The sequence below is a fragment of the Arvicanthis niloticus genome, chromosome 1, assembly GCF_011762505.2.
Source record: "Arvicanthis niloticus isolate mArvNil1 chromosome 1, mArvNil1.pat.X, whole genome shotgun sequence".
Taxonomy (NCBI): domain Eukaryota; kingdom Metazoa; phylum Chordata; class Mammalia; order Rodentia; family Muridae; genus Arvicanthis; species Arvicanthis niloticus.
Genome location: NC_047658.1, coordinates 20,706,298 through 20,728,544, shown reverse-complemented (window position 1 = coordinate 20,728,544; position 22,247 = coordinate 20,706,298). Strand labels below are relative to the sequence as shown.

The window sequence follows — 22,247 nt, the reverse complement described above, 5'->3', positions numbered from 1 at the left end:
TTGAGACAGGGTCTTGTGCTTTCTGTGCTAACCTCCAGCTCACAGCCTTAGGCTAAGCAGGCTTCCACACACCTGGGATTGGAGGAGTTTCTGGCCCTTTCTCTGTTGGCCTTTCTCCCAGCAGCCCTGAGGTGCTCCTCCCTAACTGCACACTTCTCTTTTCTTCATCTCCAACCAGCTTCAAGCACACACACCTGTTTCCCCTTACGGTTCATTAACATGAGTCCTCTCATCTTCTTTCACAGTCTGCTGAAGCCTCTTTAAAGTTGTGTGTCAGGGTGAGGTTACTGAACTATGGAGAAATGATGCTGAGACAGCTGAACCCATAGGGCCGGGCCTGCCCTGCCCTGCCCTGCCCTGCCCTGCCCTGCCCTGCCCTGCCCTGCCCTGCCCTGGTCCCTGCCTCTCACTAACCATAACAAAAGCTCAGCAGAAGCAACTCAGAGGACCAAAGGAAGCAACTCAGAGGACCAAAGGATGTGTTTCTTGCTGTAAAGGGAACTCAGAAAGGGGCGAATACTGCTAAGGCTGTCCTCGAGAACTCTGAGGAAGAAACTCATAACTCATGAATCTAAAACAGCATGGTATCATATCCTCTTCTCAAAAGATAAAACCAAAAAAAAAAAAAAAAAAAAAAAAAAAACCATTTAGTAATGGAAATATTTACAGAAGAAAAAACATTCAAACAGCCAGATATGTGGTGGGAAACCCACTTCCTTCCTGACTGGAACTGATTCTTTCCATTTTCTAGATCTTCTGGCCCGCTTGTAACCTTTATATAGACAAGCCTGTATGTGTGAATATACTTTCAATTTATCTTTAAAAAATGAAAACAAGAAAAAAAAAAAAACCCTTAATTTTCTTTTGGTGCTGGGGATGTCTCCACCACCAGCACATTAGACTGATTCACTTTTTTTTTTTTTTTAGAACATATTGTACTTTCTGCTTTCTCTAACAATAGCTCTCAGAGATCACCCCAGATACACATACAGATGTAGATCCTTCTTTGTTAGGGGATACAAACTCCCACTCCACTGTTCCCCAACCAGAAGACATTCATGACCTTTTCCATGACGTTGCTCTTGGTGTTTTCCTTTGTGAAGTTCCTGAATTACATTCTATGGTGTGTGTGTGTGGATGGGGGGTGGAGCGTGGGTGTAGGTGCGTATGTCCTGGCATGTGTGGAGGTCAGGTCGGAAGTCAACTCGCAGGAGTCAGGTCTCTCCTTTCACTGTCTGGGTCCTGAGCCTCAGAGTCATTTGTTGGACTTGGTGGCAGGAGCCCTCCTGGCTGACCCAGTCCAGTGCTCTTCTAAAGCACGCTGCCGTGAATATCTGACTGTCGCAGTGACTTTGTATACACACATATCACTTTTGGCAGAACATACATCTAGATAGATAATTTCTACATCCAAGTAGTTATTTAAAATTTTTAAATTAAAAGCAGGGAGAGTGGGGCAGGAGAGGTGGTGCAATAGTTCTGAGGCCTGAAGTTCGATTCTCAGATTATACATCGGACAGCTCACCACTACCTAGAATTCCAGCTCCAAGAGACCAGATACCCTCCTATGCTGATGTACATATATCTACCGACATAAACAAAATTAAAATATTAAGGCCACATGTAATCCAGGGAGGCAGAGGCAAGCAGATCTCTGTGAGTTCAAGGCCAGCCTGGTCAACAGAGCAAGTTCCAGGTCAGCCAAGGCTATCAAGAAACACTGTCTCAAAACAAACAAACAAAAACAATAATAATAATATACTCTAGAAAACCATGTGAAGTCAATGCTGACACAGACAATATTTGGGAAGAACTCAGGCAGTCATTTGACCCACTTGCTTAGTATGTAAAAACTATTTACAAGAGTATCTAGTACACAAGAAACATATCTGCAGCATTAGGTTTTATGATACTTTACCAAACTGGCCTCAGATACTTTCATAATAGTGTATTTCCCTGACCATTATCAGGATTACTTACTTGGAATTTGAATTGTGTCAACCCAAAGGGAATAAATACTACATCATTAGGACTTTCATTTCTTCCTGCCTCCCTACTCAGAATCTCACTATTGTAACTCTGGCTGTCCAGGCTAGACTCAAACTCAGAGGTCCACCTGTCTCTGCATTTCAAGTGCTGGAATTAAAGGCATCTGCAACTAGGCCAAGCTCTGACTGCTGTCTTAAATGTTTCTTCCTCCCTCCTACCCTGGCTCTCAATACCTTCTCAGCCTTCATCACATTTCTGATCTTATTTCTTCCCATTGTAACTATACCTGCTAAGTTCTTGATTCAATCTGCACTCATGTTCCAACTGCAACTCTATTAAATTCTAAACTTGCCAGCTGAAGTATGCGAGACCCAACTAAATCTAATTTCAGAAGCATGACAAAGGTTTTAACTGCCATTTTATTTGCAAACTCTAGTAGTTACCACTTTCTGTGTTGTGAAGTTGCTCGTGATCAAGAGAATTAAAGCTTTGGTTGGGCAGGAACTGGGCCTTTACACTGTTTATCAGTTCTTTCTCTGGAACTATCTGCTGGATTCATTGTTTCTCCTTGTAAAAGAAGTGTAATGGCTATTCCTGGTTGTCAACTTAACTATATCTGGAATGAACTACAATCCAGAATTGGAGGGCTCATCTATGATCCAGATCTTGAGGCTGAAAGACACAAGTTTCTGACCTGGATCAAGTCTGAGTCAATCAGATCTCTGAGTTCAAGATCAGCCTGGGACAAATCAAGTCCCAGATCCAGGGTTGACGGGAAACACACCTTTATCTGGGCCACACCCTCTGCTGGGCCACACCTTCTGCTGGAGGCCTATATAAGGACATTGGAAGAGGGAAGTCATTCATTTTTGCCTGATCTTACTTGCCAGCAGATCTGTTGGAACTTACTTCTAGAGAAGACCAGCGGAAACAACTAGCCTCGTGAGACTGAGTAAGTACTAGGTTCTTAGACTTCCCATTCATAGTTGACCATTGTTGGGGTACTCTAAATCATCACAATAAATTCCCTTAATATAGAGAGGCATTCTGTAAGTTCTGTGACTCTAGAGAACCCTGACTAATACAGGTAGGGGATTCTGTCTTTCCCTTACTACTTACTGAATTATCACAAACGGTAGTGAGCAGCCATTACAATACAGCAGTCTAACATCGTTTCACAGAAGGTCTATTGGATACACTCACCCCTTTCAACTGTACAAAAAAATGGTAAATAATGCAGCCACCCCAAGAGTCCAGTGTGGGGGTATCCCATCACACCAAAAGGATCCGTGGCCCATTCCCACCCCCAGACCCAGGTATAACTAGTTATTCACGTGTACTTTATTAAGCCAAAATGGCCAAGTTCAAGATAATTCAAACGAAAGTCAGGCTAGACTCCCAATGTTCTATGTTCTGCAGTGCGCCAGAGTCAAGCTCTGTTTGGCATGTGACTAAAGTCTTCGCTCTTTCCCTAGGCTTTTAAAAGAGCAGCAGGCGCCTCCATGAGATAACTGGCATCGGAGGACCAGCCGAAGAACAAGATCCGTGTGCGCATGCGTAGCTTCGGGGCTGCCGAGAAACGAAACCGAGATCCCTTGCTCCAGACCTGTCCCACCAGCTGTTAGTACACCGCCAATTGGAATCTTGGCATCCACGCGTGACACCTACAGAGCCCAGATCTGGAAGCGGGTCCGGTCCCTCCTCTTCTTCCCCACAACCCCCACCGGATCGCGCACCGAAACCCTCTCTCGCCGCGAAGAACCTCAGGCTGATCGCTCTCCCCGCCCCCTTAGCCACACCCCTAAGCTGCCATATTGCGTCTGATTGGTTGATAAACGCCTCAGTCCCACCCATTTGAGCCAACGCCAACGGCCACGTATCCGTTTTACGTGTCTTACCCCCGAAAGCGGAAGTTGCGCAGATACTCGCGAGCGCTGCGGAGGCGCTGACTGTGTGTGTGTTAATTTGTACACATACATACACATATACTGTATTCGGCTGCAGCGCGGGGGCGGTACACGGCATTAGAAAGCGCCGGAAGTGTCGGTGTCGAGGGGCGGCGGGAGAAGAGCCACCAAGGCAAGCCAGTCAGTAGAGCTTAGACTCAGCGAGAGGCAAGACTCGCATCCGCCGCGTCCCGAGTCCCCGGCCCAGCCGGGCTTTTCTCTTCGGCCAGACATGGACTTCAGGGAAATCCTCCTGATCGCTTCCAAAGGACAAGGTGTCAACCAAGTACCGGTGAGTCTGCGGGGTTGCTGTAGGAAACCCGGGCGTCAAGTTCGTGTGTGCTGGGTGGAACTTCTACGGGAGCGTCTATCGGCCTCGGGAAAACCTGAACTACCCACTCCCTCTTCTGGAGTTTTTGCGGAGATTTGGGTACACAGGGACTGGGGATGGAAAAGGGAGAGCTTTCTTGGGGTCCGTTTTGCCAGCTCATGTGCCCTGAAAGATAGGCTCTGCGGCTTGCAGTGTTTTTAAGAGTTGCGCACAGTCGGGGGATGAGCCGCGCCTGACAGAGTACTGTGTAGCATTTGTAGCGACTGGCTTCGAATAAACTTCAGCCCCTAAATTGAGAACCAGTATAGTCAGGAAACTCGGAGACGTTAAGGACTTCACCTGATAAGCATTTGGGTCTTTTTAGCGGATCAAATACAGATTTTCAGATGAATGTTTAGTAATTTCCTGAAAGGGTTTTCTGGTTCGTGGCCCCACCCACTGAACCAAAGATGTTATCACCTGCCAAGGAGGTATCTTATGTTGGAAAGAGTTCAGGGCTTTGCAGGAAATCCATAGCCAACTGTGAAGTGATCATGTGGGCTGCGGTTGTGTTGGTAGACCTTTTATTCGCCGTATGTCCCTTGGATCTATTCCCTGTGCGAGCGAGTTGGGCAGAGGCTTTTTCAGCTTTCATTTCCTAGTGGACTTCCAGATTTTTAGGTTCTGTTTGCTCAGTAGATGTGTGAGTTAGATTACATTCTCAGAGGTAAATACTGAAGTGGCCCCACATCTGCTTTCTGGGGTTATAGCTGTTTTGCATAAACTAATCATTTCTGGATCACCAGAAGATACCCACAGAACAGCTGTAAACCGATAGATAGATCGCTTTGTGGTACCTGAGATTTAATCAGTGTCGTGTCCAACTTAAGGAGCCTTTTAGAGCCAATCAGTTGGAATTTGAGATCTCACTTGGATTCTGCATTTCCTAATTTTGTATGTTGCAGTATTTTTTCCTCTCCTGTTGCTTCTTGTCGAATCCAGCCTGTTTTTTAACTCTTGGGTGTATCTACCTAAAATAATGAGTAAAAGTAGTTACACGTGTGCATGTATAATATTTGTGTTAATATATGTGGACCAGTCATGTCCCACTCTGATAATCACTCAGTAAGATTCTTGGAAATCTCATAAGTCTTGATGTTGAAGCTGTGGGCACAAGTGTTTGAAGTCTGGAGCAACAATACTTTATGCATTTGTAGACTATCTAGTCACATTATTGTCAGGTCTAATAATCATGTTTGCATAATTTGGTCTGTATTTTATCTTAGATCTTCTTGAATCTTGAGAAGGGTTTTAAAAAAAAAAAAAACAGCTTTAATTCCCAAAAATTGTCTTGTGGAAGAATCAGAACCAAGATTTAGAAAGCTGGTTGGATGTAGTGGCTCAGACTTTTAATACCAGCACTCCAACTTAAGGAGCCTTTTAGAGCCAATCAGTTGGAGTTATGCAGAGGCATAAGATGGTAAATAGAGATTGTCCTTAAAAGATTACAAGAGGATACACTTTTTTCTCACTGTGCATGCACCTAAAATCATTTCAAGCCTAATTGGCCCTTAAAATTGTCAGACCTGGAAACTGGAAATACGCTTGAGTAGAAATTGTAAGATTGATTGTTAGGTTGGGAAAGTATACCATTGTTTCAGAAATGGGATAGCATGTAACCCATAAAAATGGGGACTGAGTGGTTTTGAGGTTGCTAGGTGCATTGTTGAGAGTGGCTGTGTGTGTGCATTGTATTTGCAAGTAAAGGAACCAGGCTACCAAGGACGTTTTTTCCAAGGGTTTGTGTATAACCCAAAACTAAATAGTGGTTCCACTAAATTGTCTCCTATACTTTTACCTGACTTCACTGTCAGCCCTTAAAACATCCAATTTTTGGAGCATGTTGGATTCTGGATTTTTAGATTAAGGATGCTCAATTTGTACTAACATTTCCCTTATTGCTCTTGTTTTAAATGCAACAATCACCTTCTTAATGTTTTAGTTAAAACAATGGTAGGATTGCATCATGTGTGGAAGTATTAGGCAGAGAGTCTTTTCTCAGTGGAATTCTGAATACAAAAATAACAGCTGATCAGAATGATGTAACCAGTCATTGCCAGTGGCCTTTTCTTTTAAAGACAGGGTCTTATATAAGGTTGACCTGTGAAACTCATTATATAGACCAGGCTAGCCTCAAACTCCAAGAGAGCTACCGGCCTCTGCCTCCCAGGTGCTAGGATTGTAAAGAACTTGTAAAGAACGTATGGGCTAACAAGGGTTTTTGCTGCAGTAGTGACTGCTCTCTGGAAATTGGATCTTGGCCTTCCACTGAGGGCTAAGGGCTGACAAAGACTTCCCTGCTATCTCAGACAGCTGCTCTCTAGTCTAGAGCAGTACTTCTCAACCAGTGCTTTATGGACAAGGTCTTTAGAAACTGCTGCTCCTTCCTTCCCCACAGGGATTCTGTTGTCTCTCTTCCCCCATAACACCTTAGAGAATCTCTAAATAATGGTGATAGCAATTAACATTCATTGTGCTGAGCCTGTGCCAGATACCTTTCTCAGGACATCATGTGTTAATTAATTTAGTTACCATAATGAGCATATGAAGGAGATTTTATTTTAGACTGAGGCCTAGTGAGGTGAAGAAACTGCCCAAGGCTGCACAGTGAGTTATGGAACTGGTTATAATGAAACAGGGGATCTGATCCAACAGACTGCTTCACAGTTCCTGCTCTTAACCGTGGCCTCTGTTGAGTGAGGTGTATATTGAAGTGAGAGAATTCACCATCTTCATAGGCAGAACTCAAGCTCATTGCCTCAGCTCTTCTGTAATACAGCTTTAGCCAATAACATTGTTGGATTTTTATGACAGTCTCTATACAAAGATGGAGACGAAATACAAAAACCAAACCAATAGCGTATAGAAACCAGTGGACAACTATGACCAACCACCTGAACGGGCCCACCTGATAATATTTGATCTCTGAGGCGCTGGGCCTGGTTAGTACAAGCATGGATGGGAAACTAGTAGACAGAGGGATATTGGAAGTCTGTTCTAAAAAGTGTGGGCGTGGTTACTCTCCCAAGGAGGGAAAGGATGATATAGAGAAGATCAGATCAGCTGTAGAGTGTGCAAATATATTTGGGCCTGAGTCAGAAGAGCTGCATTAATATGTATTCAGCTACAAAGCTTATGCTTAAGCACCAGGAAAGCCCAATTACCCCTTTTTAAGACCGTACTTTTTTTTTTTTTTTTTTTTTTTTTTTTGGTTTTTTGAGACAGGGTTTCTCTGTGTAGCCCTGGCTGTCCTGGAACTCACTCTGTAGACCAGGCTGGCCTCGATCTCAGAAATCTGCCTGCCTCTGCCTCCCAAGTGCTGGGATTAAAGGCGTGCGCCACCACCGCCCAGCTTTAAGACCGTTTCTAATAAAGAAGCACTGGCCTCCAACATGCTAGCAAGTTCTCTGTCGCTGAGCTGTGCCCCAACTCTAACCAAGTGTTTTACAAATCCTTTAATGCTTGATTTTGGCGTTAAACACCATGGCCAGCATTAACTGATGCTGCTGCTGCAGATGTTTTCTGCCCGCTGTCCTTCCCGACAGCCCGCTGAGCTAGCTTCCTGCATCGGTCCCTTCGGTCCTGAGCAGGTGTTTAAAACTTTGTGTGTTGATTAAAGTTAATATATTATTTGACTACTCTAATCAATACTTAAGTGATGTAAAATCATCAGAAAATGTATGTTTTCTACAACAGCCTCATTTTTCCTAGGGAGTAGTTTGGGGGTAAGTAACATGCTGGTTCTGATTAAGCAGACTTGCTGAGCAAGGTTTCCAGACTGCCTGCTGCTTCTTAATCCATCAAGACAGGGACAGGATTGGTTCAATGCAAGGAGTGTTTTTAAGTAGCTTGATGTTTTCTAACCCCATGGGTTTTAGAATTACAAATCTTGGCAAACTCTGTGGTGCCATATTAAATGCTAGAAGTGCCATGATTGTGGATCATTCATCAGGGTCCAAGAGGGATGAGATTGGCTTTGCAGGGTGAAGAAACTTCTCCAGTGGCTTTTCATGAAGCCCAGACAGTGAAACAGCCTTGGGCCTTGAATCAGGAGTCAGAATTGTTGGGTCCATCTTGATGTGCTTCTGCTATGCTGTGTATGGCCATGTGATGCAGGAGACTTGCCAGATGACTTCAAGGAAGACAATGTGCTCCGACCTCAGGCATTTTTTTTTTAACATCATTTTCTACTTTGAGTTGGGGGAAATCTTACAAAATCTATCAAAACATATTTTGGTATGCTTATAACCCTTTTTAGAAAGGTCTATGGTACTCAGTGTTTAAGATACATAATCATATAGCCATGAGAAATTTAGACATGCATCCACCTAAAATGTCACAGCCAAAAAGTGGCAATAGTCCAGATGGCCAGCTGGTGAATGGATGATATGTTGTGCATCTATGCCCTGCAGTGCTGTTCAGCTGTGTAAGGAATGAGCTCCTGACAAAGCAACATGAGCCTGGAAACCTTGTTCATGTTCATGAAGAGGCCAATTGAAAATGACTGTTCTGTCAATCACTAGTCTCCAGAGAAACACAAGTAGGAATGATTTGAGGACATTATTTGAGGGCAAATTTTGGCTGGCAAGTCCAAAATTTGTATGGAAGGCCAGGCGGTCTGGAGTTAATGCTATCATTTTGAGGTAGTTTTATCTCTGCTGACTCCAGAACTGTTCTAAAGTCATTGAACTCTAGGGAACCATGGAACTTATGAAAGTTAATCTGACTGCAGATGTTTATTTTATCAGTAAAATTCTTACAAGCAGCATAAGTACCAGGTTCAAGAGTTTGGTTCTGCAGCCAAGTGAGCACACAAAGTTGACTATCACATTGTAAGATTTCATTTTCATAAATGTATAGACAAATGCATAGCGATAGAATGTTCACCAATGGTTGTCAGACCTATCATTCAAGGATAAGTGATTTTTTGAGGTAGTTACTATATTCTGAAACTCTGCATATATCAAGATATTTAAATGGTGGAATGCTGCCTGTGAGCTGTATGTCTTAGTAAACTTGAATCAGGTATCACATTCATGGTAGTATTTCTGGCTCAAAAGAGCTCTCAATTCAGTTTACAAAGATGCAGACTAATTATAGGATCTGATTGTGTCCTAGCCTGGGTGACAGAAAATAATTGGTGCTGTCTTGGGATTTCTCTGTCAGGAATGAGTCAGTCATGAACACTGCCATTATGCGGGATTTTCAGGTTGGATGAGGCCTGCCTTCTCAGCCAGATGCTTTTTTAGTTGACTGATTTACTTGGAACTTGAGCTTGTTTCAAGATACATTGTGTTTGGCAGCCCTGTAGTAAGCAGTTCCTTTGGCTTTCCTCCAAGGATGCCATACACAGGATGGGAGAGCATGGGGATGATAGGCTGTCTGTCATACACCGGGTGGGAGAGCATTGGGGGTTTATAAACTGCTAGCTTTTTCCACAAAGATGATTTCTACGACCAACACAGACACAGATTCAGTAGATAAAGACTGAATGTCTTACATAACAGAAGAGTTGGAATATAGCCCAGTAGTAGAGTGCCTGGCATGTGTGAAGCCTGAGTTTCTTCTTAAGCTGTGATTAAAAAAAAAAAAATGCTAGCCCATAAATTATGTTCGATGGTCCCAGCCATGAGAATTAGCTCTGTTTTCATGCTTCTTTAATAGTAGATATCTAAGTAATTGAAGTCTTTTTCTTTCAGGGTTCAAATCATCCTTATTCCTGTTTCAATCACTTTCTGTGTGCAGTTACTTAAAAAACAAAGTCCATAAAAATAACATCTGTGCCTAGGCAGTATTTGTGATCTTGGTAATTTGGAAACGAGTGTAAAGGAGTGTGTGTAGCAAATTATTATTTAATGAAGTTAAATGCTACAGTTAAAAGATTACAGAGAAGTAGACTCTGTTTAAATTCCTTGTTCTTTCCCTTTCCTCATTTTCTTTTCTACATTTTCTGCAGTACTGGCTGGGGATTGAACTCAGAGCTGATACCTGTTAGACAAGCACTCTTCCTCTGAGCCTCACAATCCAGCCCAGACTATGTATTTGTAAAGTGTTGTTGCTTATAGCTTTTATTCTGCTTTTGTTTTTAGAAAAGGTATAGTTTGGCTGTGGGACCTCCGAAGAAAGACCCAAAAGTGAAAGGTGTTCAGTCGGCAGCCGTGCAAGCTTTCCTTAGGAGGAAAGAAGAGGAGCTTAGACAAAAAGGTACGTGCTTGTGCTGCTTCTCAGTCTGTGCCAGCCACCGAGCCCATGTGTGTTTGTGAAAACATCCTAACAGCTTAGGAGTTTGGGGTTAACTTTATAGACAAATACATGCGTGCATGTGTGTGCATGTGCTCATAGGTTGGTTATTTGGATTGTTTTCTCTAACCCCATCTCACCCACCCCAAGGCTTTGTGGCGCTGGGCATAGTGATACTCACCTGTCATCCAGATATTCAGCGGGCTGAGACAAGATCATTTCTCCAGCTCAGGAGCTTTAGGGACAACACAGCAGGGACAACACAACCTCTTTAGGGAAGGTGAGGAAAGGACCTCATGAACTAGCCATATGTCTCCATTCTTCACCTTGGTCCTGGCATTGTTAGAGGTATTCATTGATTCATTCTTAACAGCTCCAGTGGGTGCTGGTGTTCCATTGACTTGGTATAATTTTGAGCCATTTTGTGCATTTTAAGCAAAAGCTAAGCCCCTTGCCTGCTTAGTCATAAAGAGAAGCTCATATATGATTCACTTGTATAGAAATTTCTCAGTTTTGTTAGATGACTTCCTCATTTGACACAGCTATCTAGAAACTATAACTCAGCATTGAGCTTTGACTGTGGACTGGTCACATGAGCAGCTGCTTGCACTGTTGAGACTATTGAAATAATGTGCTCTTGTTTTATTCCTGTCAGCCTTGGAAGAGAGAAAGAGGAAAGAGGAACTAGTGAAAAAGCGAATTGAGCTCAAACATGACAAAAAAGCAAGAGCGATGGCCAAGAGGACAAAGGACAATTTTCATGGTTACGATGGGATTCCTATTGAGGAAAAGACAAAGAAGAAGCAAGTGGTGGGAAGCCACCTGAACCAGGGAACTGATCAGGAATATGATGTGGAAGAAGACTTCATAGAATACAATCAGGCGGAGTTGGACCAGGACTATGAGGAGGAGCAAGAGCCTCCCAAGGTTGAAAGCAAGCCAAAGGCCCCCCATAAAAGTGCCCCATCACCCATGAACTTCACTGACTTACTGAGGCTAGCTGAGAAGAAGCAGTTTGAACCAGTGGAGATCAAGGTAGTGAAGAAAGCAGAAGATCGGCCCCTGACTGCAGAGGAACTGAGGGAGCGAGAGTTTCTTGAACGAAAGCATAGGAAAAAGAAACCTGAACCCGACGCCAAACTACCTCCACCTGTGTCCAAAAGGGTGCCCTCTCATAAAGACATGGGCACAAAGCCCAGCAAAGGTGCTGGGGACAGGCAGCTTTCTTCCAAAGGATTGCCCTTTCCTCATGCTGAGAAGAAATTCAGACCCAGCACAGCCAATGAGAAACAAGTAGCTTTGTCTTCATCCAAATCCCTGCCGGGAGAGAGGACCAAGGCAGGATCTGGCAGTAGCTCCCAGCCCTCACTTCGGGAAGGTCACAACAGGCCTATCTTCAATGGGGCTGGAAAGCCCCACCCCAACACCTGTTCACCAAGTGTCCCAAAGACTTCTGCTAGTGGGACTCAGAAGTCTGCTTCTGAGCACAAAGCCAAAAAACCTCTTCCTTCTCATCTGAGCCATTCCAAGCCTGGGCCCACAGTTCTCTCACACAACAAAGCTAAGAGTCCAGTTGTTAGACAGCCAGGCAGCAACTCTGGCTCTGCTCCTGGGCAACCTACCCCGGGGACAGCTCGACCCACACTTAGTTCTGGCCCTGTGCCCAGGCGCCAGAATGGCAGCTCCAGCTCAGGACCTGAGCAGTCAGTCAGTGGGATCAGAAAGCTGGCCAGCAATTCACATTCCTCTGGACGAACACTCAATGGCACAAATGGTCCTGGACGACCTGCAAGCAGCTCAGGTGGCCCTGGGCGACCCGTCAGTGGATCTGCTGGTTCTGGAAGACCTATGGGCAGTTCTGGAGGCCCTGGGCAGCCTGTAAACAGTCCGCATGACCTTCGACGACCAATGAACAGTCTAGGCTCTCCTGGGCGGTCAGTCAGTGGCCCTGGGAGATCCATAAGTGGTTCCGTTCCAGCTGGACGAACTGTCAATTCAGGACCTGGAAGACCAGTGAACAGCTTAGGACCTGGACGAACAGTTAGTAACCCAGGCCTCCCCACAAAGCCCAAATGTACTGTTGTCTCAGAAACAATTTCTTCGAAGAATATTATTAGTCGGTCAAGCAATGGACAGATAAATGGAACGAGACCTCTCCTCTCTGGCTACAGATCTGCACAAGGTAACGTTGACCCTTATCCTAAAGAGTATATTTATCACTGGGCCTTTGGAGAAAGTACCTACCTTTATATAATGAGAAACCCTGGGACCACTTTCACAAGCCCTGTCATGTGCTCATTGTTGATAGTGAAAAGAGGCTTCTCTAGGCTTATCCGCCGTTCCCAGCCCCACCCACCTTGTTCTCACATGCAGTACTGTGATCTGTGAGAGGAGGTGACTGGACAGGGCTGGTGGTTCAGTAGGATAATGTGCTACATGAGGACAGAGATGAGAGACTAATTAAGAGCTTGGAGCCTTTGCTGCTCTGTTCATTCAGCAGAGGTTTGTTAAAACACCTCCGCTGTAGCGGCTGCTGTTTTAAACTCTCCTGAGTTCTGTTCCTTTAATGGTGGTGTCAACAGCCATGTCACTTGGTGCTTTAGGAATCTGCCATCTCAAAGTTGAGAGTCACTGACAGCTGCGTGCTGTAGGCATTGCATGCCGCACAGGCACTTGTCAAAGCACTTGTTAGGATACATGGGGAGGACAAGAAGAAACGGATGGCAGGTTCCTTGCTTTATAGTCAGAGACTAGAAAGTTGCTCTCAGACACTGGTCTGTTGTTGAGTACCTGTCTTTTGCGAAGTTGTTCTTCAGTTTTTTGGGGTTATTTGCTTTGTTTGTTTTGTTTGTCATTTGTTTATTTGGGGAGTAGGGCTTGTTTTGTTTTTAAACAAGATAGCCCGTGTTGACCTGGAACTTACTGTATAGCTGAGGGTGACCTTTAATGTCTGATCCCCCACCTCTACCTCCTGAGTGCTGGGATTACAACTGTATACTACCTGAGTAGTCTGCTGTAGTTCAGGGATCCAAGCCCTGGGCTCCAGATATCCTGGCGCATTTTCTGCTGAGCCATACCACTTGCTCAGTTTTTCAGTTTTTATGTTATTAGGCAAAAATAGGATATTAAAATGTCTTTAATGTAGTCATACTTTTAACACTCTTTGAACGATTATAATTCTGAAAATGTCTTATACTTGGGGGGGGGGTTCCCCTAAAATAGGGTCTTGCTATGTTGTCCAGGACTTCTTCAAACTGTCGGCTTAAGCTTTCAAGCCCAGATAGCTGAAACTTCAGGCCCATGCAGGTCTTTGAATTTTTAAGTGAAATGAAAATTTCACTTTATTTAAAGAAAAATAGGGAACTACTTTTGGAATGTTTATTTGGTAAAATTTAATGATTCTGTGGCAGTTTGTAACTTGCCTGGAGTTTCAGAAATTTTACTTATCTCTTAAATCCCCGAAGTCTGTACAACTAAGCTAGAAAACACGCTAAGGCACCGTGGCATTAAAGTGCCACAGCAGCTCAGTCCCCTGGAGACTTGAGCCAGCTGGGGTACTCTGATTTCAGGGGAGCTATCTTAATGCCAGTTTCTCTGAACCTTAGTGACATGGTCCCTTGCAGGAACTATTTCTCCATACAGTGTTCTTACAAGTCATGACTTTTGTTCTTAGGTCCTCAAAGGCTTCCCTTCCCTACTGGCTACAAAAGGCCTCGAGAGTATGAAGATGATGACGATGATGAATATGACTCGGAAATGGATGATTTCATCGAAGATGAAGGAGAACCCCAGGAAGAAATATCTAAGCACATTCGAGAAATTTTTGGCTATGACCGAAAAAAGTAAGCTAAAGATTTACGTAAACATAAACTTTTATCATTTGTAGGAGAGAAACATTAACAGTAGAGGCATTGAATGCTTAGTTAGAAACCTTTGGGTAGTGGTGGTTCTCAAAAGATTTAGTCTTAGAGCATGTACTTCACGTCAGCTTGTCACAGCCGAGAGAGAACTTGACACAGGAAAAGAAAACTTGAATTAAGAAAATGCCCCTAAGCCGGGCAGTGGTGGCGCATGCCTTTAGTCCCAGCACTTGGGAGGCAGAGGCAGGTGGATTTCTGAGTTCGAGGCCAGCCTGGTCTACAGAGTGAGTTCCAGGACAGCCAGGACTACACAGAGAAACCCTGTCTCGAAAAAACCAAAAAAAAAAAAAAAAAGAAAAAAAAAAAGAAAGAAAATGCCCCTAGTGAGATTGGCCTTTTGGCAAGTCTGTAGTGCTTTTTCTTGATAGTTGATTTGGGAGGGCCCCCGCTCTCTGTGGGCTGTGTCATCCCAAGGTTGGTAGTCCTGGGCGCTGTAAGAAAGCTGGCTGAGTAACTTGCCCTGGCTTCTCTAGATAATGGACTTTATATACAATGAAATCAACCCTTTCCTCCCAGGGTTGATTTTGGTCATAGCAATAGAAACATTAAGTAGGGCACACACTAGTTTCTACTGAATTCAGAATAGTCTATAATGTTATTTGTATATAAGCTCCTGTCTTTAAAGGAAAGATGGGGAGTGAAGCAGAGTCATGAAATAGAAATAGATGGGCCGTGGAGCCAGAGGTAAACTGTAGGAAAGTTTCAGATGTCACTTTGGAAGAATTAAGTGAGGTGCTATGTGTATAAGACAAATGAGACCTATCACACTTCCTATGACAAAGTGTTTACACATCTTTAGAAGCTCCTCTAGAACCAGGCCATCCAAAAAGCATCTGAGAGACAGCACAGTGGGAGGAGGAACCAGTTGTTCTGGAGCTCAAGGCAGCCAGTGAAGCAGCAGCACTGCCTGCTAACCTTGCCGTTGGCTTCTCTGCTTCAGTTTACTGTTCGGAAGGTCTCCGGTAGTCATGACGTTTAATGAGATTTAGATAAGTTTTCATATTGCACCTTTGGGGATTTAAATTGAGTTATTAGGTAAATGTAGCTGGTTGAGGATGCCTTGTTGACTCTGGTGCTTATGCTAATGCTGGGCTCTGGATGAGGGCTCCTTTAATGCCTTTACCACAAGACCCATTTCTACCCGCTCTGCCATTCTCACTCCCAAACACGCCTAACACTGAGTAGTTTAGTTGTAATTGTAAGCAGGTTTGGTTTTGTTGTAATGAGAGGCTGTCGCTCTTTAAGAAAATTAAATCTTGCTGGGCAGTGGTGGCACACACCTTTATCCCAGCACTTGGGAGGCAGAGGCAAGAGGATCTGAGTTCCAGGCCAGCCTGATCTACAGAGTGAGTTGCAGGACAGCCAGGGCTACACAGAGAAACCCTGTCTCAAAAAAACCCAAAAGAAAAAAGAAAATTGAATCTCTGTTCATTTTTTAACTTTGCTTTCTTGCCAGATACAAAGATGAAAGTGACTATGCCTTACGTTACATGGAGAGCAGTTGGAAGGAGCAGCAGAAGGAGGAAGCCAAGAGGTGAGCAGGAGATGGCATGCTGTGTAGAAACATGTCAAAAACCTGCAGCTGCAGGGTTCCTAATGGGGCCTGGCCCGTAGTTCTCTAGATGGTGGTGCTGCTGGCTGGCTGTGAAAGCCGCCGAGGATTCCTTGCCTTCCTAAGGTTTTCCCCCTTATAAAATTAGAATATACTGCTTTAGCCACTGAAGCTTGTGTGGAGGTTAGGACAGTATGTAGCCCATGTGCTTGCAGTGTCTCATGGGTGGTGGGTAGTAAGATTAGAAGCCTCCCAAGTCGGCCATGGGCTGTGTTTGCTTTTCTGTGCCCATCAGACTGGTCTTGGTGTTGGAACTTAATTTTGCTACCTCAGGGACCTCATGGGGTAGATTAGATTCCCTCTACCTCCTTGTTTGACTGCCTAGTCTTGAGTTTCCAAGAGTTTCTTAGGTGAGGGTAACAAATGATTCCTTTGCTTATAGTGTTAATAATTCCCTACTACAGAGGAATAATTCACCTCAAAATAAATATTAAGAAAAAAGAATGTGGCCGGGCGGTGGTGGCACATGCCTTTAATCGCAGCACTTGGGAAGCAGAGGCAGGCAGATTTCTGAGTTCGAGGCCAGCCTGGTCTACAAAGTGAGTTCCAGGACAGCCAGGACTACACTGAGAAACCCTGTCTCAAAAAACCAAAAAAAAAAAAAGAATGTGGCCCATCATTAATGAATGAATGTGTCCTGGGTTTTTATACTTAGTGTGTATGCGGAGAGTCACTTCTTTTCTACCTTTATGTGGGTATCAGGGATCAAACTCAAATCAAGATGCTTCTTTATTTTTAAATGTTTTTGAAAAGGATGAAAAGATAGCTCCATGGTTAAAGAGAACTGCCCTCCTAGAGCATCGGAGTTCAGTTTCCAACATCCACCCATAACAGGTGGCCCAGAACTGCCTTTATCCCAGCTCAGCTCCATGGAATCTATCTGCTTCTGACCTAGACAGGCACCTGCACTCACGTGCACATACATAGACTTTCTTTTTAAAAAACAAAACAAAACAAAAACCCAACAAGGTATGTCTGTGTATCCCCAGCTGTCCTGGAACTTATTCTGTAGACCAGGCTAGCCTTGAACTCAACAAAAATCTGCCTCCCAAGTGTTGGGATTAAAGGCATTTACCACCTTGCCTGGCCTCACAGTCTTTTTTTTTTTTTTTTTTGGTTTTTGGTTTTTGGTTTTGGTTTTTGGTTGTTTTTGGTTGTTTTTGGTTTTTGGTTGTCTGTATAGCCTTGGCTGTCCTGGAACTTACTCGGTAGACCAGGCTGGCCTCAAACTCAGAAATCCGCCTGCCTCTGCCTCCCAAGTGCTGGGATTAAAGGCGTGCTCCACCACTGCCCGGCTTTCACAGTCTTATTTTAATTTTGGATATTAAGGCTTTTTTGTCATTCTTGTTGTAAAATCTTTATTCTACATTTTTCTGTCTGTGACCCTGTTTTATTTAAATTGTGTTGTGTGAGTGAGTGTGTGTATTATGTCCCTGTCACATAGGCAAACTCATCAGCCAGTCCACATGAAAGTTGAGATATCAATCTTGCTTTTTAAAGTTGTAATTTCAGGTATATTAACAATGTCCTTTAAAACAATCTCTCCATAGTTTAAGACTAGGTATGCAAGAGGACTTAGAAGAAATGAGGCGTGAGGAGGAAGAAATGAAACGTCGAAAGGCCAAGAAGCTAAAGCGACATTAGCTGCTGCTGCTGTGGATTCTGGGGGGGACGCTGCAAGGATTTCCTGCCTTCAGACTGAGCAAGCCTCTCCCCGGCTTAGATTCACACATGGGCACGCAAGAGGAAGGAATACATACTGTCGTTTGCAGGCTATCGTTTGAGTGTGCAGTGTTTTCAAATAGTCCAGGGTGGAACCTGTAATTAGATGACTCCATGCTGGCCGTGTGCTCTGTTGAAGTTAGCCGTTCACAGGTGCCGGCCGTGATCCCGATGAGCTATGCACGCTAATGTGGGACCACTCACCAGTCAGCTTATCATTGTTCCTTTGCTACTTCAAAAGGAGAAAAAGAGTAATGTGTGAGAGGGTACCACCCAGACCTCAGTCTGACTTGTCCTTAGGAAGGGCCTGGCCCTTCTGTGAATGCTGCCAGCAATAAAGTGACCTGTCCTAGTCTATGTTTGAATTGAAACCCAGGAAAGAGTAGGCTTTATAGGTGTTATATGAGTCTCATCCTTGTGACTTTGACACTCGGAATGAATTATATTGTATTTAGCTTATATGTGAATTGGATGCTAAGCATTCTTAATTGATACTAGGTAATAAAAATTTCTTAAGTTAAAATACAAATTTTGCCAGAACAAGAATGTTCTTTTCCAATTTTCCTTTCAAGCTGTTATGTTGATTTTGCGTGAAGTAGTTGAGGGCCCTTACTATTATGGTGATTGAGGGGTTTGTTTGTTTAATTCCTTTTTATATTAAAGGAAGATGGTTATTCAGATATTAAATTTGAAAGGGTAGTAGTTTAAAACTTAACAAGAAGTGTGTATTTTGGCCCCTTCTGCTTTATTCTCCCCGTTAAAATGCTATTTGGGACCCTAAGGTGCCCCTGTACCTCTTGATGTTAGTAACATTGCATTTTTAGCTTAAATTCCTTAGAAAATGTTAATGACCAAAAAGCCAAATATTTAGTGTATCAGGAATAGCCCCTTGTCTTTGTCCATGTTGCACTTTTCTTTCTAACTATGCACTGTGAGGAGATAATGTCTCCTGTTGTTGGTGTTTTACTGAGCTGTGAAACCTTAAGTTCTATCTGCTGAAAGCCAGATCTGCAGACTTGTGTCTCTTCAGCCTAGAGTCCATCCAGGCTGACTGATCTATGGTCTGGCTGTCCTAGCCATGTCTCAAGGACAGTCAGCAATAGAAAATGAAATGACATTCTAAAGACTGGTGTGTGGAGGGTTGGGAGCAGCAGCCAGAATTCGGTTGTGGGACAATTCCACAATGCATCTGGCTGTCTTAAACTGTTAAGCCATGAAGGGTGGGAAGCTGAAGACGCTGTCCTACAAAGAACTCTTACTTTTCAACAGGTCCAGACTTTATACATTATGTTCATGATGTCTTCATCCTTTAAGCTTAAGTATTATGGGTAATCATGTTTTGCCTTCCTTTGTGGGACCATTTGACCCAGTCCTTAAAACAAACTCATTTTGAATTGAATTTCAAACTTAAGAAAGTGCAAGGATTTAATTTTAGAGGGTATAGAAGAACACTTATGATTCTCCATGTAGGTCTTTATACACTGGTAGCAGAAAGTCTATTGACTTCCCTTTCCCTATTAATATAAAGGGAGTAATATTCCACTGATAAGTAGGTTTGGAACATTATGTTATTGCTATCACTTGTGTGTTTCCCCTCCTGTGTGATTTTCCTTAACTCTTTTTTCATATTCATACTCTGGAATCTGTAATTGCGGTCAAAGTTACTGGTGGCTGAAAGTTTACTGTACTCAATTTCAGGGTGCAGCTGTTTGCACAGAAAGGAGCCATTGTGCTAGATTAAAGTTTCAGAACTTGGTAGAGTGAAGTTGTAATGTCTGTCGTGTATAAATGCATTTCTGTAACAGATATGCATCAACTTTTACAAAAGTACACTTGTGTGGCTCATTGAAAAAACACAGGAAAGAAAGATTGCAAGTTCAAACCATTGTCTTCCATTTTGCTCTTCTGTATTTCCTGACCACTTAGAAAGAGCTCACAAGCCTTTGAAGAAACAGCAGCAGGCTGTTATTTTTTTCAAGGTTTACAAATTAAGTGCTTGATTTTTAATGTATTCTCTCTACTGTTTTGATTTTCAGATTTTGATTCAATATTTGAAGATGTGCCTTTTATTGGGTAATGTTAATTCTCGAATGTAGTAATGTTGTTTCACAATTGTAATGTTACATGATCATGGGTGTGGCATTCTCTAACAAATGATGTGACAAGAAAGTAGTTTTCATAGAACTCATGGCTCTGATTGCACAGTCCCCTTGCTAAAGCAAAGGGCAGTCTCTTTTAAGGCTACTTCAGAACTGGTCTTTGTATTTTCTCTAAGCGATGGATGCAGTCATGTCCATTTAGAGGCAGGGTACCACATGTCACAGGCAGCCCTAAGTGTGTGCCATGAGAAAGTTCAAAGACTGTAACAAAGTCTACAGGAACTCAAATTTTCATTTTTGTAATGGTAACCCCCCAAGATTTTCTCCAAGAAATAAATTATTTTGTATTTTATAACTTAAAAGCAGCTAGTAGTACATTTCTGAGATATAGCAGAAGACCAAAACATTTTTCGAAAGAGAATAAATATATAAAGAGAGACTGGTGGTTTTATTTTCAGTGTGCTGATTAGACTATTTATTTTGTGAGTGGATGTGATGAAATACATGTTCAGGTGTTTAGTGTGTGATTAAGAGTGGATTATAGATTTCTTTGGCATTATTAAATCCATGATGTCTTTTACATAATGGACAAATCAAATATGAAAGAAAAACACTTTGACATAGCTTAGCTTGTTTTCTGGTGCTGTTGACCTGCAGAAGAGTATACTTTTGCATATACAGGTGAATGTTTTGCAATTTATGTATACAAGAAATTGTAGGCATTAAAATATTTTATTGATATTTTTACTGGTTTTCATTTATTGAACAAAACTTGAAGCTATCCCTTATCGCCTAGAGCCCTGTACTAGCTAGGAACCTAGGCTTATTAGGTTTCGAGGTCAGGCTTGTCCCTTGGACACACTCCTGCCTGTTGTCCCTTATATACCTGTATCTGCTCAGCCTCTTACTGATTTCTCCTCCATCAGCAAAAATACCATTTTGTTTTCTCAGACACCAAGTTAAAAAACAGGAAATGGGGGCTGGCAGGTTAGCTCAGCGGTTAAGAGTACTTGTTACCCTTGTAAAGGGCTCAGATTCAATTCTCAGCACCCAGATGGTGGCTCAATACCAGTCCCAGAGGCTCTGACACCCTCTTCTAATCTCCACCAGTACCAGACATGCAGGCAAAACACTCAAAAAAAAAAAAAAAAAAAAAAATGGATGTGGCTAGAGCAATGAAATCTAGCTTCATGACTCAGGGTTTTGAAGGTTTATTCAAGTGAAAAAGAAACAGCAGAGCTGCTACAGAATTGTCAGAATTATCAGTTCAGATTCCCTGTAACAAACGAGCTTGAGCTGGAGAAATGGCTCCGTGGTTAATGCATACTCCCTGGACACCCATCAGGACAGGAGTAACACATAGACACATAGCACACACACACAACCAGATGAGCACCCTGCACCCCTGTGTAAGCCCAGCTCCGAGAATGGCAGACAGGAACTGGGCCTTGCTGGCCTCTAGCCAAGCCTGGGAAACAAGCCCCTAGTTCTAAGACAGCTTACCTGGAGGCAAGGCTTTGATAGAGGACACCCTTTATCACTGTTAGGCATGCTGGCCTCAGTACGTGGACTGATGGGTGAGTGATAGGGAAAAGATGAGTCCTTAGGAGTGCCACGAGATTAGCAGACACACCCATGTATGCAGGGAATGTAGATAATTTGACCCACTACAGTGTGTTGAGTCCAGGTCATGTGAGAAATGTAAGAGCTACTAAGAGTGTCTAGATTCCCAAATTACTATTCATTCTCCTTCCCATAGGCAGGGTAATCTTAGGGGCAAGAGGATGGATTGATGTATTAAGTGCTTGCCGGGGGGGGGTGGGGGGGGGAAGGAGTCTCTGAGTTCAGAGTTGCAGCACATAAAAGGGAAACATGGTGGCAGCCATCTGTAAATCCGGCCAGCACTTGGTGATGCAAAGGTGGGTTCCCATGGCTCCCTGGCTGGCCATTCAAATCAAGGTAGAGAATGGTAGAAGACACCAGGCATTGACTTTGGTCTCCACACAGGTGAACACACAAACACATTCTCAGTGTAGGACCTCTTAAGAAATGGTTAAGAATACTAACAGTGTTTTCTGTATAAACTGCAGGGCTGCTTTGCTGGGGCAGTTCTGTTCTCTTAAACAGTAGAATATTCACCAGAATATTGTCTTCCCTCCCCCCACCTCCCCATCTCCATCACACTCATCTCAGTTTTAGGTGTAAGATGTTGTAAGATGTTGGGACTCAGACTCAGATTTATTAACTGCTTAGAATTTATACTTAGGTTCCCATCCCTGGACTCAAATTCACTGCATCATACTGAGAGCTGGTTAGGTTTTGTTTCTATCGATCTTTTAAAGGCTCATC

At 43.3% G+C, this 22,247-nt stretch overlaps 1 protein-coding gene across 1 annotated transcript; it reads left to right on the top strand.

Moving 5' to 3' along the window:
* The first annotated feature begins 3,891 nt into the window (after positions 1-3,891).
* Positions 3,892-20,639, top strand: Spty2d1 (SPT2 chromatin protein domain containing 1). The gene is made up of 6 exons (XM_034516571.1): positions 3,892-4,227; positions 10,395-10,509; positions 11,201-12,727; positions 14,219-14,387; positions 15,922-15,999; positions 17,628-20,639. The coding sequence occupies exons 1-6, from the start codon at positions 4,168-4,170 to the stop codon at positions 17,719-17,721; spliced, it is 2,043 nt and encodes a 680-aa protein (XP_034372462.1). The 5' UTR covers positions 3,892-4,167; the 3' UTR covers positions 17,722-20,639.
* The last annotated feature ends 1,608 nt before the right edge of the window (positions 20,640-22,247 follow it).

What these genes read in the sequence shown, in the direction of transcription:
- Spty2d1 (XM_034516571.1), top strand. Translation starts at nt 4,168, where the DNA reads ATGGACTTCAGGGAAATCCTCCTGATCGCTTCCAAAGGACAAGGTGTC. An exon ending in AGAGGAGCTTAGACAAAAAG is followed by an intron (nt 10,510 to 11,200) that starts GTACGTGCTTGT and finishes TATTCCTGTCAG; the next exon opens with CCTTGGAAGAGAGAAAGAGG. An exon ending in CAGAAGGAGGAAGCCAAGAG is followed by an intron (nt 16,000 to 17,627) that starts GTGAGCAGGAGA and finishes ATCTCTCCATAG; the next exon opens with TTTAAGACTAGGTATGCAAG.